At 37.9% G+C, this 14,485-nt stretch overlaps 1 protein-coding gene across 3 annotated transcripts in view; it reads left to right on the forward strand.

Moving 5' to 3' along the window:
- The window catches only part of SPECC1L (sperm antigen with calponin homology and coiled-coil domains 1 like), a 63,123-nt gene that overhangs the window by 33,360 nt on the left and 15,278 nt on the right, over positions 1-14,485 (forward strand). For all 3 annotated transcript variants that reach the window (XM_068209100.1, XM_068209101.1, XM_068209099.1), the window contains exons 10-13: positions 4,411-4,501; positions 6,382-6,465; positions 7,643-7,799; positions 11,167-11,269. In XM_068209100.1, the coding sequence (XP_068065201.1) occupies positions 4,411-4,501; positions 6,382-6,465; positions 7,643-7,799; positions 11,167-11,269 (435 nt within the window). The remainder of the gene's footprint in view (positions 1-4,410; positions 4,502-6,381; positions 6,466-7,642; positions 7,800-11,166; positions 11,270-14,485) is intronic.

The raw sequence follows: 14,485 nt of genomic DNA on the forward strand, positions 1-14,485 counted from the left end.
TTAAAAAGCGTGAGAGGAAGACTTCATTTGCATTCCTTAGTTTGAGCTGCCATTTGTCAGTTCTTAGTCCTGTGCCTGGCAGGGAAACAGCAGTAATCCCCTTTGGCAGTGGACTAAGGACTGTGCAGAATCTGTCAGCAATCATCAGTGTAAATGTATCTTTCAATGCAGCCCTTACAGGGAGGATTGAAATAATTGCAAATTTCTGCTCTTCGTTCATTTTGCACTGGCAGAGTTTGGCCAGTGGGTGATGGTGCTGTGTATTTTGTGCTGCCCCTCTGAAGCTTTGTCCTTTTGCTCAGCTGCTGCAGCAGCCTGGGTGCACTGAGATGGCATTGTCAGGACTCTGATGATCAGCTTTGTAGATCTTTGCTGGCTTTCTTATCTCACTTGCTGTGTGAAGTGAGATTATGGCAGAAGCCAACAAGTTTAAGGACAAAGCAGATGGGACCAGATTCATAAAGAAAAGTCAAAGAATGTACGTTGTTTTACTCCTTTAATATCCATAATTCTCCTGTTGCCTTCAAGATATTGCTATCCGAAAGTTCCAAAACTTGATTTTCACTGTAGGTTAGTGTAATGATTTGGTAATACATTTCCTCTGCCTGAACTGAGGACTCTATAGCCATATTAGATTTTAGTCCTCAAGGAACAATACCTGGAACAGACTGTTCTCCTGTTCTCATACTAGTGCAGCTATTATTCATTTAAGAGTGAATTTCATGAAACAAATAGATAGCCTTAAAGCAAAGAGAAGGAATTAAATGGTTTTTTGGGAGAGCTTCTGCTTCTTCTTGTGGTTCAGTCACTCTTGACAGCAATTTTCTAAATTAGTTAAATGTGACGAGTTCGCTGACAGATGCTTTGTTCCTATTGATCTGGCTTTATATTTCTGTTTATTTCTGCACTCTTGTAGGAGGAGGCAGACTTAAACTCATGTTCCAAAGGGCTGAACCAGACCTTTGGCAGATAGAAGACTTCTTGGTGAAGCCTAAGGCTTATCTCACTTCATTTACCTGTAAATTAACCATGAACCAAAATAATCTCTTAGAATACTGCAAAGCTGCTCAGGTTTACAGCTCTTGATCTTGATCTGCCAGAATTACTTGAATTTTGAATTCAACTTCTGGTATAGACCCAAGTCATTAAAAGCTGGATACTCATTAGTGGGAAACATTGCCTGAAAAACAAAGGGAAGGGTGTGTAAATGAAAACAGCTTCTATTGTCTTTCCGAAGATAGGTGGTTTTCTTCAAAGTGCTTGTAATTATCCAGAAGGCAATTGGGTTTCATGACCTCAGTTATGTGAATGTTTTCTGCTCAAGAGAGAAGGGGGTTGAGTTTTCTTTATTTTCATATTGCAGCCTCATTTTCTACTGTTGCATTCCATGTAATTTTTTTAAAAAAATTTTGTTTGTGCTCTCTTGGAATTGAAAAGCAAGATTTTAATAAGTATTCACAATGTGAGCTGAACTATTGGCTCCCACCTTATAGAAGTCATCTATGGTTTAAGGTCTTTGAGGAAAGGTGGATCTCTGTATGGGTGTTGCAGTGTTTATTATCATTAATTTCAGTTCTTCTTAAATGCTGTCACAGGGGAAATATTTACATGGGCACCTACTGAGAAACTGGCACAGTGTTCATACTTCCATAAGATGGACTGGTTGCAAGAAACATTGTCCAAGTACAGATGCATCAACCATGTGCTTTGTCTTTGGACTGTGTCATGAATTTCCTTAGTCTTGAAGAGATTTTGTTTGCTTGGTTTGTTTTTCTTTACAGCTGTGTGCATGTCTAATGAGATAGATTCTTGGACATATTTTGCAACTCAAAACAAACAAACAAAATCCTTTCTGGCTTCAGGTCCAAGCCTGCAGTGGAACATAGCTGTGTTTTACTATGGCTCTTAGCAGTACTGCAAAACAATTTAGGAAGAGAGGTATGAAGAGAATGCTTTTCAGAATGTGAAAACAGCCCTGCTGTGTTAGCCCAAAGCTTAGCTGGTCTGGTATGCCACTGGCAGTGACCAAAGCAGATGCCTAGGGAGGAATATAAGGACAAGGGAGTCCATCTGCTGCTTTCCCCGAGTACTTCCATTTTCTGTTTTGTAGCTGGAGGACTCTCTGGAACAGATGTGGTTTTCGATTTACAGGTTACCACTGAATGTCCTGTTTTGCTTTGAGCATATAAACTTCCAGGGTCCAAACAATTTAGTGTCAAAGACTTCCTATGTCTTAACTTGTCAGTATGTGAAAAACTGATCTGCAATTGCCATGTGTGTAGGTGCACTGGCATGAAGGGCAAAGTGATCAGGAAGAGGTACCTGGGTAGTGGTGATGGTCATATTTCCTTTAGCTGACAGCAGACACAAGGATGGTAAGTCAGAATATTTGGAGTTGAAGTGACTAGTTCATCCTGCCACAGTTCTGTTTGAAATTTAAAGCATCTCCCAGACACCTGTGCACTGCTACATAGATGAAGGCAGGTGAAAACAGATAGACATCAGTTGGTCCGTGTTCCTCTGGTCTGCAGTGCATCAGTCCCTGTGTTACTGCTGGTAGCTGTGAGATATGGAACTAAACAGTGCAAGGGAGCCCTGTCTGCAGTGCCAACAGGAGCAAAGAGACAACCACTTTGTTTTATTGCAAAGAGACAAGACCGATATACAGCAAGTTATCAGCTGAGTGATACAGCCACTTTCTGACAATATCCATAAAGGATGTTTGGTTTTAAGGGATAAAGGTATATGGTTATCCAGCTCTGTACATACCTGTGTTTCTTGGCTGAAGCTCTGTACTTGCCTGTCTCTGTAGTGCCAGTCCCAAAGCTCACCAAAATAAAATATTTTTATTTTAACCTCATATTTTAGCTGTTTCCTGGGGTGGGGAGGTGCATTGAAATGGCTCACTTTGGTACAGTTCATATCCTTTAGTTAGGAGATGTTTGGGGCTTTTTTAAGTAGGATATGTAAGTGTGAAATAGCAGCTCTTAGGGGAAGCTGTTGTGGACATTTCTGGGCATGGCTCACAGTCACTTTCACCTGCACATTTAAAGGTATAATCTTTGTTGTGTATGTGCAGGACAGTGGGTGTATGAAGTGATGAAATTCTTCGTGCTCTACTTTGGCAGTTGTTCTCTCCATTTGATTTTTAGCACAAAAGCATAACTCCAGTTTGACTCTAACTGATGGATAATTAGCCCCGTAGTCCTGCCTGTGCTATGAGATGCTGTAAAGTATATACTGTTAACTTGTTTTAATCACAATTCCAGATTTGTCTGTCTTGCATAATTTGGCGTGAGAAACATCTGACCTTTAGTATTTTATGAAGATAAGACTCATTTAACCTTGGGCCAGATGGAGACCTGAAAAAGTTTTCAGGATAAACATATTAGTGGACTGATTATGATTAAATATTGGAATCTAATAGAAAGGACAGGGTGAATAAAGAATGAACTATAATTTGCAATAGGCTCTTTGAAATGATTAATTTGAAATAATTGTGGGCGATCCTCCATGAGTCTTCAGCAACTGAATCTGTTTCCGTAACTCTAAGGGTAATTATTGCTTTGTACAATTCACTGTGAGAGACTAAAATGCTTATTTTAGTCCTTTTCAGTGCTTACTGAACTGTGTGTACAAGTCTGAACACAGCTGTGATCATGTGCTTGCTAAAAGCCATATATTGCTAAATATTTATATAAAGCTTGAAAACTAAATGCTCAATTCATAGCTCTTTCGAGGAGGAAAAAAAATTAAAGTGACCTGAGAAGACCAAAAAAAAAAAAAAGTGTGTTTTATTACATCTTTGACAAATAATAAAATGTGTCTCTCCATTTGTTCCCAGAACATCTCAGTTAAATATGTGGGAACAAAAGCTCTTGACGTTCTGAATAAACCCCATTTTTTCGGTAGTGTTTTTCTTAGCAGAGAGTACTTTGGGTCACTGTACCCATTACACCGTTCTCCCAACTTTCCAGGAAGAGGCACAATGGTGTAAAGGCTTATGTTAATTACACAAATCATGGACTAAAACCTTGGCTTTATATAGGGAGTTCTGTTGGTTTAAATAAACACATCAAGTTTAACCAGAACAAACAAAATATAAATGAAGGTGAGAATTAATATAAAAACTGCAAGAGCATTCACAGCCTTAATTTTTAACATTGGTCTGAGGAACAGGACTCATCTTAAAGAAGTTAATGTTACAGGATCAAGGCATAGTCAGATTGGCAAAAGTAAAGCTTTTAAAAGTAAAGAAGGAAAAATTTTCAAAGGTTCCTTTATTTTTGTATTTCTTTAAAGTTAGTAATAATGTCATATCTGAATTTCTTAAGCTGATTCTGCAATTCCACATTTGTTGTTTTTTTTTCCTTCTAGTTGTGTCTGACACAAGTATTTTTTCCATTTCAGAGGCATTCCATAAGTGGGCCAATCTCAGCTTCAAAACCCCTTGCTACACTGACAGACAAACGACCAAGCTATGCAGAAATTCCTGTTCAAGGTACTGATTCAAGTTCATTTAAAGTTTGGTTTTAGCACTGCTATTGATAGTTTTTCTAAAAATTATTTAGTATCCAAAGCATTATCATGCTACATATTTTTATTATCAAAATACCTTAACAGAATCATAGACTGTCTCATGTTTAAGTTCTTTCTACTTGTGTTTCATCGCATGTGGTGGTGTAACATAAAGATGCTTTTTTGGATTTCCAACAGAACCACAATTGCATGCTGATAACTTGGTACTATTCTGACCAGTTTTAGTGTGTGCATAAACTAAGATCATTTGTAAAATCAAGATAAGATAATTTCAGGGACATATCTTGCAGCTGTCCCAGATATTAAAAAACCCAACCTCTGGGGTTACAGGTTTTTTAACCCCTCAAAAGAAAACAAAGATGATGGTTGGCATTGTATGGCATGTGAATAATAAAATAAACTTATTAAGTATTGAATCTTCAGGAGCCAGATGAAAAATTGAATGGAATTGAGTGTTGATTTATCTATTTCCCAATATTCCCCAGTTCTGTGAACTTTGTTTTGTCTCTCAAAACACTGTTCACAATGTGCTCTTCCTGTGAGAATGAATGGCTATCATGTGTTGGGTGTAGTTCTCTGATTTATGCCTGCTTTAGGGGCTTTTTGTGTGTAGATGTTTCTCAAGATAATCCCCATATGACTTCAGGCTGAATATTTCCTCTCAATTTGGTATTCCTGATGTTTTCTAAAGGGTTGGGTTTTTTTTTCTCTGTAGCACTTCATAATAGTCTGTATGTGCCAGATTTCCTTCTTGCTTTTGTTGAATCCATATTGAGGCTATTTGTACAATGCAGCTGCAGTTTTAATTTTAGAAACTTTGATATTTTTAGGAATATTGAAATGCCTTTCCAAGAAGATAATGCAGGATTCTTTAATTGTTGCAGAGTTCAGGGGTAGTCATAAGCTTAAACACAAAATGAATGGTATGTTTTACATGGCTTTTGTAGTTTGGTTTTTTTTTTTTTTTTTTGAATCAGTGAATGCAGGAGCAGGACTGTGTTCCAGGAGTGAAGGTGCCAGACAGAATTCCTGTTTACAACCATACAGATATATTTTTAATGTATCTCTCCAGCAATGTATGAAAATGTCACATTTTCAATTAATAAATGGGGTTTCACTTTTCTAAATCCTTCTTTCCATGAGGTTTTGTATTCAAATAACTGTCTTCTAAGTGTTTCTACGTAGGAGTATGTAAACCTTTTATTTGCAGCTTTTACTTGAAGGAATATTTCATAATAGGAAATAGCTTTGATTTGCTGCTATAGAAAATTAATTTTTTAGGGTTTTTTTTCCTCACTGGCATTAGGCAGAACTAATCTTGCAATACAATATGTAAAGGCACCTTTTAGATCCTACTGCATGGAGGAAGAAAGGAAAAATGCGTAGTTTTATTTAATAATAAAATGCAAAAAAAACCCGCTGAAACCCAAAAAATGTCAATCCAACAAAGCAGAGAGGAGGAAAAAAGAAATCACCTGAGGGATAAAGCAATCTCCTTTGCCATTGAACATTATGAAGGACATATTGAATATTTTTGGCCATGTGCTGAATGGGGGTTCCTTTCTCAGTCTTTTGGTGTAAGGATTTTTTTTATGACCAGGGCAAGTGGATTAGCAAGAGGCTTTTGGGCAAAAGGATAAGGTGCTCATGGTGTATTCCTGGTGCACTTCATTGGCAATGGGCAATTTTAGGGCTTTTCTGTCTTCCAGATAAAAGCAACTGCCCTCCCTAAAACAGCCAAACTCGGGCACTGGTGGGCAATATTGGTGACTCAGACCTGGCTGTCTTACATTTGACTGGAACCTTCAGTTAGGATGACCTCCCTCCTTTCTCTTTGTCCAGAGCATTTGTTGAGAACATCCTCCACCAGCCGGCCGGCGTCTCTGCCCAGAGTCCCTGCTATGGAAAGTGCCAAATCCATTTCAGGTAACCCCACGGCTTTCAGGTGGTCAGGGAAATTAGGAGCTCTCATTTCAGTCACGTACTTATAGGTCTGCTTTGTGACTGGCATAACCCACTAATATTCTTCAGTATAGCTGATGGTAGTTCCTGGACATTTGATATTAACTTGGGATTTTAAAAAAGCCAGACTTGCTAAAAGTTTATGCAGAGTGTTGGTTTACTATCAAGCTGTATATATTGATGTCTCAGTATCAGCAGGGGCTTCTAAGACCAAATGTTTATTAATTATAGCACAAAATGGTGTGATACTATGAAAGCGATGCTTTGTGTAATCTAGGCAGAATTGATTTTAGATCAATATTTTTTTTTAAAAACCTTATATTTGAGTAAATGCTTACAAGTTTTAGATTGTTTTTGTTTGTATAAGAACCTAAACTTCTTGTGTCTGGTATTTATAAATTAATGTACTTGCCCCCAGTTCATTAGAAAATAAGTCCCTGATTTATGTAGAGAGTTGAATCTTTGATTTGTACAAACATGAACAATGATGATTATTTAAGTATAAAGGCAAACCTCATACTTTTAACTGGAAACTCTTCCAGTACATGTAGAGAACATGTAACAATTCCAAATTTGGCTTTACAGAGTACAATGCTTGTGCTTGCATTTGAAAGAAAAATACTTTCCTTTGATAAAATGAAGCAAGCTCTGTGGAATGTGGCTGACTGGTCTCAGGTCAACATTTGATATTCTTGTTGATGATATTTAATTAATGTCCAGAGCATCACATACATGGCAATTCTTCATTAAAATTAAATGGAAATAAAACAGCTGTCATCCCTAAACTGATTTGGTTTTCTTTTTCCTTAACTACTTGAAGCTTCACAGTGTAACTGTATGGACTAGAGGAAAATAAATGTTTTGATGTTAAAATTCCTTCTCATTCATTAAATCCTTCAAATGGAAGTAGTCATATTCCATTAAGATACATACATCAAACTTACTTTGCTTCAAAATAGGGGCTTGATCATAAATGTTTCTAGTGCAGTCTAAATCCTTCATATTTCCAAAGTGGAAGGCATCAAGAGCAATGTTGACACCTACTATTAGGTATAGGTTTCTGAACTAATGCCTGTCTGAGAGCAAGTTTGAAAGTTTTGATGTTTGCAAATGATAAATTCCTGGGCAATTTTCCCCTTAGTGTCTCGAAGAAGTAGTGAAGAAATCAAACGGGACATCAGTGCACCTGATGGAGCATCCCCAGCATCTCTCATGGCAATGGGTACCACCTCACCACAGCTGTCCCTCTCATCTTCTCCTACAGCATCAGTCACCCCTACAACCAGAAGCAGAATAAGGTAACAGTCCTTTATTGGGGTTAATTCCACAGCTGTCTGCCTGCATACCTCTAGAATATAATATTGGTACTGAGACTGCAGACCCCACACAGTAATCATCTTCAGTAATCTCTATTTGTTTTCAGTTTATTTTTTTCTTCAGTATTTGTTTTAAAAGTTAGACTAAAAGTTAAACCTTTGAAAGCTTTCGAGTTAATAGCAGACTTTATACTCCACTAGAAAAGCAAGCTAAGTCATGTCACTAAATAATAATAGCAGTTCAAAATACCACGAAGCCAAATTCTGGAAGTGAGCTTGCAGCACATGGAGCAGATCATGCAGACTGGCTTGGACCCAGGGAGACCATGATAAACCTTAACTTCTGTAATCCCAGTTGAAGACAAAAAGCAGCATGCCCAGATCTTAATCCCAGACACTGGCAGGTCTTTTTAATAACCGTGAGTGAATGGGCCTGGGTTTTTTTGTCCCACAGATAGAGTTATAGTGCAAGTCTGAGCAGCAAATGGCCAGACAAGCTCCTTTGATTAGTAAGACAAAAGATAAGTCTGTGGTAAATATAAAACTTTTCCTTTCTGTTGTGTTATCAGTCAGAGGACTTCAAAGTATTTAATCCTCACGTTATCCAAGTGAAGTATGTCATGAGCTCTGCTTCATAGATTGGGAAATTTGCAGACAAAGGTTAAATAACTCTGGCAAGACCATTTCTCACAGAACTTCCTGACAAAGCTTTTGTGCAGCAGAACTATTAAACCCTTAATGTTCAGAGACACTTGCAACACGTATAAAATTCTAAGGTATTCACAGTTGTGGATGCTTTTGAAAGTGGTTTTCCTGAAATCAGCTGACACAGGCCTCAGTGCTGCCCTCTTTTTATTGTGCAGAAATTAAACTGAGTTTAATTGTGGGTACTTTACTGCTAGCAATTAATGTGTATGTTAGCACCTATATTTAAACTGAGTACATCCAGAAATAAGTTTAAAAAAACCCTAAACCACCTGTATATGAACTTTGAACTGGTAACATTGAGTTGTATTGGTGTCAGTCTGCAGACTGGAGCAAAAAGCGTGGCATTCCAGGGTGAAACTGTACAGTTATAATTATGAAATCATTACTGTGCTGCCCACCCATTGCAGTGTTCAGAACTACAAAAGACTTAATGGGCTGTGCAGCAGTGGGTGTGTGGTGATGAGTGTGGCCTTTGGAGCCACTCTAGTTTGTTACATGATCAGATTTCTCTGTTTTCCCCTACCTTTTTCTGAGAGTTATTGAAATATATACAGTTATTGGTGTAGTTCACTAGAACAAATACTTGCAGTTTACTGTTCCCTGTTCTAGTTGAAACTTTGTTAGATCTTTGATTTGAAATGCAGTTCACCCAATATGTGAACATGTAAGATTTGTATGTCAAACCATTTCTCACTGTCTCCATACAACTTAATGCTAATTTATTTTCTTCAGCAGTGTTTTCGTAACTGTGAGAACCTGATATAAACCATGTGCTCTTGCTGGAATTTGAGAACAGGCTGTACAGCTCCCTCATGGCTAAACAGTATGTTTAGCGTAAAGAGAGAGGGATATTTTTATTTGAGTTCTATTGTTGCCCCAGATCTCTGTTCTTCAGTTCTCATAGTGTTGCATAACCCTCATTATAGATTGAATATGCAGTCCCATTGTTACTTGTTTCAATCACCAAAGGAGAAAATCACCAGTGTAAGTTGTTGATACCTGTACTGATTTAAGAACCGAAGTACAGAATTTCTTGAAGCATCATTCTGGCTGTGTGGTGCCTATGAGGTTTAGGTACAGTGACCTATTCAGATAATTTATTTCATATTTTAAATACACAATTATTGACTTCCTTGTCATCTTAAATCAAGATGAGCAATTAGGTTTGAAGGCTTAGCATCAAAGATAGCAGTTACTGTTTTGTGTTTACTGTCCTGCTGGGCATAAATTTTTATGGATATTTCAGCTGTTATCTCTAAGTAACTTGGAGATCCTGCCCATCCATATGTCAGTGAAGACTGGCCAAGCACACTGCAATACATGTATTTAAGATTAGTGCCTTAAAACATTTCCTTGCCTGATGTGCCGCATTCTCTTTTATGCATGGACCAAGAGATGCTGATAATGGAACAGTCTCTGGTGTTCTGTTTATAGCACGCACACATAGAATGTGTGAAGATATTCACATTCCGTGGATGCTTTCTTTTCCCTTAGCAGGAGCTGGAGAGTTGCTACTTGTAAATCTGCAGCAGAGAATCCACTGATGATATTATTTACTTCCACATTCCACCCCTCTTTCCAGTCACCATATGGGCTGTAAAGAACAAAGACTTGAAGATTTGAGAGTGAATGTATACAATCCCCGTGTCTTTTGGGAAATATTCAGAAAGAGTAACTTAGGGTATCATTTCTGTGAATGTTTTGAAAACTTTCCTTGCATCTGATAGGACTCTTTAAAAATGGCAAATAGGGAAGTCTTTACAGTTCACTGATAGCTATCTTAATTTTCCACATGGAGATTATTAAAAGTAAGAACAATTTCTGGCACACTTTGTGGTAACTAATATCCATAATGGTGTAGTACTTGCTCTTCTTGTCAAAGACTGTTTATTATATTATCTACAGAAATACTGAATCATGTAACCAGGCCACTAAAGAAGTTTTAGCCTCTATAATATATATTTTTTTAATCTAAGAATTCATTTCTGAAGCCTGGTAAAGACATGCTTGTAATGTAAGGCTCATGAAAAAAATTGCCAACTTAGTTTGGTTGTTCTTTTCTTCCCCAATCTTTTCTTAAGGAAAAAATTACTTAAGATAGCTTGACAAACTGGAATTGAAATTAATTGACTGCTTTTATTGTGCTAATGCATCAAATGGCAGATCAGCCTACATAGAGCTCCCCCTTCTTTTTTGAGAACTCCAGGTCTCAGGCAAATGTTCTGTTAATAACACCCTGCTGCTCATATGCAAACTTGTTGTTTCAAGGTGACATTTGTAATCAGCCATGAGATGCAAAAGAGATAACATCAGTTTATATTCTTTCTAAATCAGAAATAAAGTCACTTGAGTTAGCTTAATGGTTCAGGCTGGAACTTAATATGTTGTGAGTTTAATTTTTCAAACTCTTAAAAATATCATTGAGGTGGAAAGATCTAGTTAAAAAGGCTTAAAGGAAAGAGAAGGATGATTTGCTAATGAAAGAATTACTCCAAACTAACTCAAAAGTCTTTTCAGGTATTCCTGTGTATTCTGTTTTTCAGTTTGCTACTTCCAGTGTGCCAAGAATTTGTCCTTCTATTTAGGCCTTTATAAATACCTATTTCTGTTGTGTTATAAGCTGTTCTGGCCTTGTTCCTAGGGAAGAGAGGAAAGATCCCTTGTCTGCCCTGGCAAGAGAATATGGAGGCTCCAAGAGGAACGCCCTGCTGAAGTGGTGCCAGAAGAAAACAGAGGGCTACCAGGTACCTGCAGAGCTGGCTGCCTCTGTGCTCAGTGGCTGCCAGGCAGTGGAGCCTGCCCGTGGCACGAGCCAGGCTGCTCCACACCTGACTGCATGGACTGAGTGCCCTGGCATGTCCTGTACCCTCGCCTTGGAACGCGTGCTCCGAGTGCTGCTCCAGCACCAGCAGCTCCTCAGTCACTTTGCTCCACAGCTCTTTCTTAAGGGGGCAGCTGCCCTCCCACTGAGCCACTTGAAATCAGCTTTTCACAGGTTGCACTTTTGAAACTGGAGCTGAAACTTTATCAACTGAATGTTTAAATTAGTGTTTCCCAAATGCAACTAGAGTACCGTTTCTCAGATTTCAGAGATTTATTTTTTATAGGTAATTATCATAGGGTTTTCTTTGGATCTTTGAATGCACTCCCATTTGGCCTCTTAGGGACAGTTTGTTTTGTGAAGGTGGCATTGTCTTGCATTTTGAACTTGGCTTTCCACTGTGGTTGCAGACTATTTTTTTTTCTTCACTTGGTCCAAATGTTATCAGAAGCCAAAAGAACTAACAAGATAACTGTCCAGAGTTCTCCTGATTACATTATTTTTTCAAAAGAATAGTGGCTTCAGCAAACTAAACCAGGATGTTAATAGTCTGACCATGATGTATTTGTTTGGTTAACTTGTATTGAAAGTGTTTGGAGTTCCCAACACAATCCTCACTTTAAGAACTTTACTCTTTCCATGACTTGAGCCTCACAATGCAGGAGGAAGTTGAGAGCCACATAACAGGATGGTCGCCCATCCATAGGAAAAGTCCTCCTCCAGCACAATGGACAGGCTGTGATATAAGGCCTCCCCCTCTTCCTGTGGCACGTCTGATACTCAACTGTGCTATTTCTGAGGAGAAGCAGCTTTGTGGAAAGAGCCTTTCTCCTTCCCCACGTTTTAAAAAAGGCAGGATGTTACATTGCTTTATAAATCCTCAAACTAAGTGCAAAAATATTTTCCCATATTGTCTTGAAATGAAAGATGAATTTGACAGCTTCGTTAATCTGGTTAGGAAAAGCGATAGAAATTATTCCAAACTTTTCACTCTCTAGTTGTGTGCACATTCAAGAATATGCTTCTGATTCTACAGATTGCTGCTTATAATTCCTTGAGTTTTATAAACACTGGTAAAAGCATAGCTTTTGAGACTTACTGTAGTTCCTGCAGCATGGTCCTGAGAAAGTACAGAGCATCTGCAGAGCCACTGCAATGCCTTCATTGAAATTGTAAGATACTATCAGGAGGTTATATTAAGTAGTTCTGGGAGAAGAATAGCTTTTGCTTTAGGCACACTCATTTTTCATTCCTTTATTGTACAGAATTTTATTATTTTCAGCATCCCCTGAATTCAGTTCTGCTTGAACACCGTTGGTGGTATTCAAATGTTTTAAACGTACCCAGCACTGTATTCATTGTGAACAGTGCTTATCCAGATTTCTGGCATCTCAATGTTATCAACAACAGATAAGGATCTTTTTCTTTTTTCATTTTCAACGAATCTCTGCTTCATTTTAATTTTATTTTAAAACTATTTGTGTTCAAAACTGACAAACAGGAAACAAGCATCAGGGTAATGAACATCTCCCTTATTCAGTTTTGGTGAAGGTACTCAGCTCTTCTTCCTTCCCTGTCATCCAAGCATGGACAGGATACCCTCTTCACCTCCAGCTCTTCCTGGTGTCTCACTCTGCCACAGCTCCCTTTTCTCCCAGCATTTGCTATCATCAGAACTTCTACTTTTCCTCGGTAGCACTGTTGTTTTGTTTGCTTTAGCACCTGGGTGAGAGCCAGCACAAGCTTTCTGAGCTGCAGGTACACGCTGGCTGCCCAGCCCTCTGTCTCTGAGCTGCTGCAGGAGCCTCACAGAACACAAGTCCTAAATATCCCAACCTTTTCCTCTAGGAAGAGCAGTAGGTCACCTTCTATCCAGTCACCAATTTGTATCCAATATTAGCTGTAAATATGGCAAGCTAAAGGAAAGGTACTTGGAGGTGGAGTCTGTAACAAGTTCTAAAATGACCTGGAGGATTGTAACCATCATTTGGAAACAAGCGAAAGAAAAGAAAGGATTAGAAACCTTTTCTTTCAGAATAATTATTTTCTTAATTTTGTACTGTTCATATTAAACTACCAATACTTAGGTAAAACCCTGTAAGCCAGTATTTTTCAAGATGTGTTTAAATCACAACTGATTCATCCACTGCCAACAGTAATCACTTTTTTTGTCTTATTTTCTCCCTCTTACCTGGAGGTGATGTCTCACAGCTGTAGGTCTTTATGCATAAATGCATGTAAGGTATTTATAGAAAATTCTTTCAGCTGTTGGTGTTTCAGGGAAGATGGGACCATGCACCTTGAGTTAAAGCTCCATTTCTAATAGAGACATGTTTGTTCCTGGCTTTGTTTTGCCTTTCATCTCTGGTGTTATATTTTGCACTGGATAGTGGAAAGTAGCTAATGAATACTAAAAAATAGTAATCACACAAGTAACCATATACAAATCTTAATTTCTAGAATTTTTTTGAAGGTGTACAGAGTTCTAGGTGGGCTGCCAGTGGTTTAGCTTGTTGAACACCAGGTGTGGTGGAGTTGGTTTATCCTTATCAACAGGGTAAAATACTGCTGATATTCATTTAATAAAAAAAATTTTCTTCTTTAAAGAGAAAAAAAAAACCAAAAAAACCACACTAAAGTCTGTCCTGTTTCAAAGAGAGATTTTCTTTACTCAGAAGATACTTGTGGAGAATACAGAACTACAGAATTGTCTGGAATAACTGGTATGGGTTTTTTGTCTGCTCAAGTAAAATGGAAGAGAAATACCTCCTGCTTTCCTGTCCCTTCTAGAAAATTGCTTTCAAGCTTTTGATTAGAAGTCTTAAGTAGTTATTTCTGCTTTAGAAGCTTGAAACTTTGTGAATGCCAAATAATTCAAATATGATAGTGTGGTGAAGCTCTTAATTTCAGTCCATTATAGTGGAATAAACCCTGTTTTAAAACCCTGTAAATTACTTCATTGTACACTTTTCTTGATTTATTCAAGCAAATTTGGAGGGAATAAATGAATAGTCACCTTTAAATGTAGTTGTTAATATTTAACTGTGTTCCAAATGTTTTTTTCAAGACCTCAGTAAAAAAATCAAGTTGATACAGCCAATGAAAATAAGAGAAATTATTGGTGTAAAAACATGAATTA

The sequence above is a fragment of the Anomalospiza imberbis genome, chromosome 18, assembly GCF_031753505.1.
Source record: "Anomalospiza imberbis isolate Cuckoo-Finch-1a 21T00152 chromosome 18, ASM3175350v1, whole genome shotgun sequence".
Lineage (NCBI taxonomy): Eukaryota > Metazoa > Chordata > Aves > Passeriformes > Viduidae > Anomalospiza > Anomalospiza imberbis.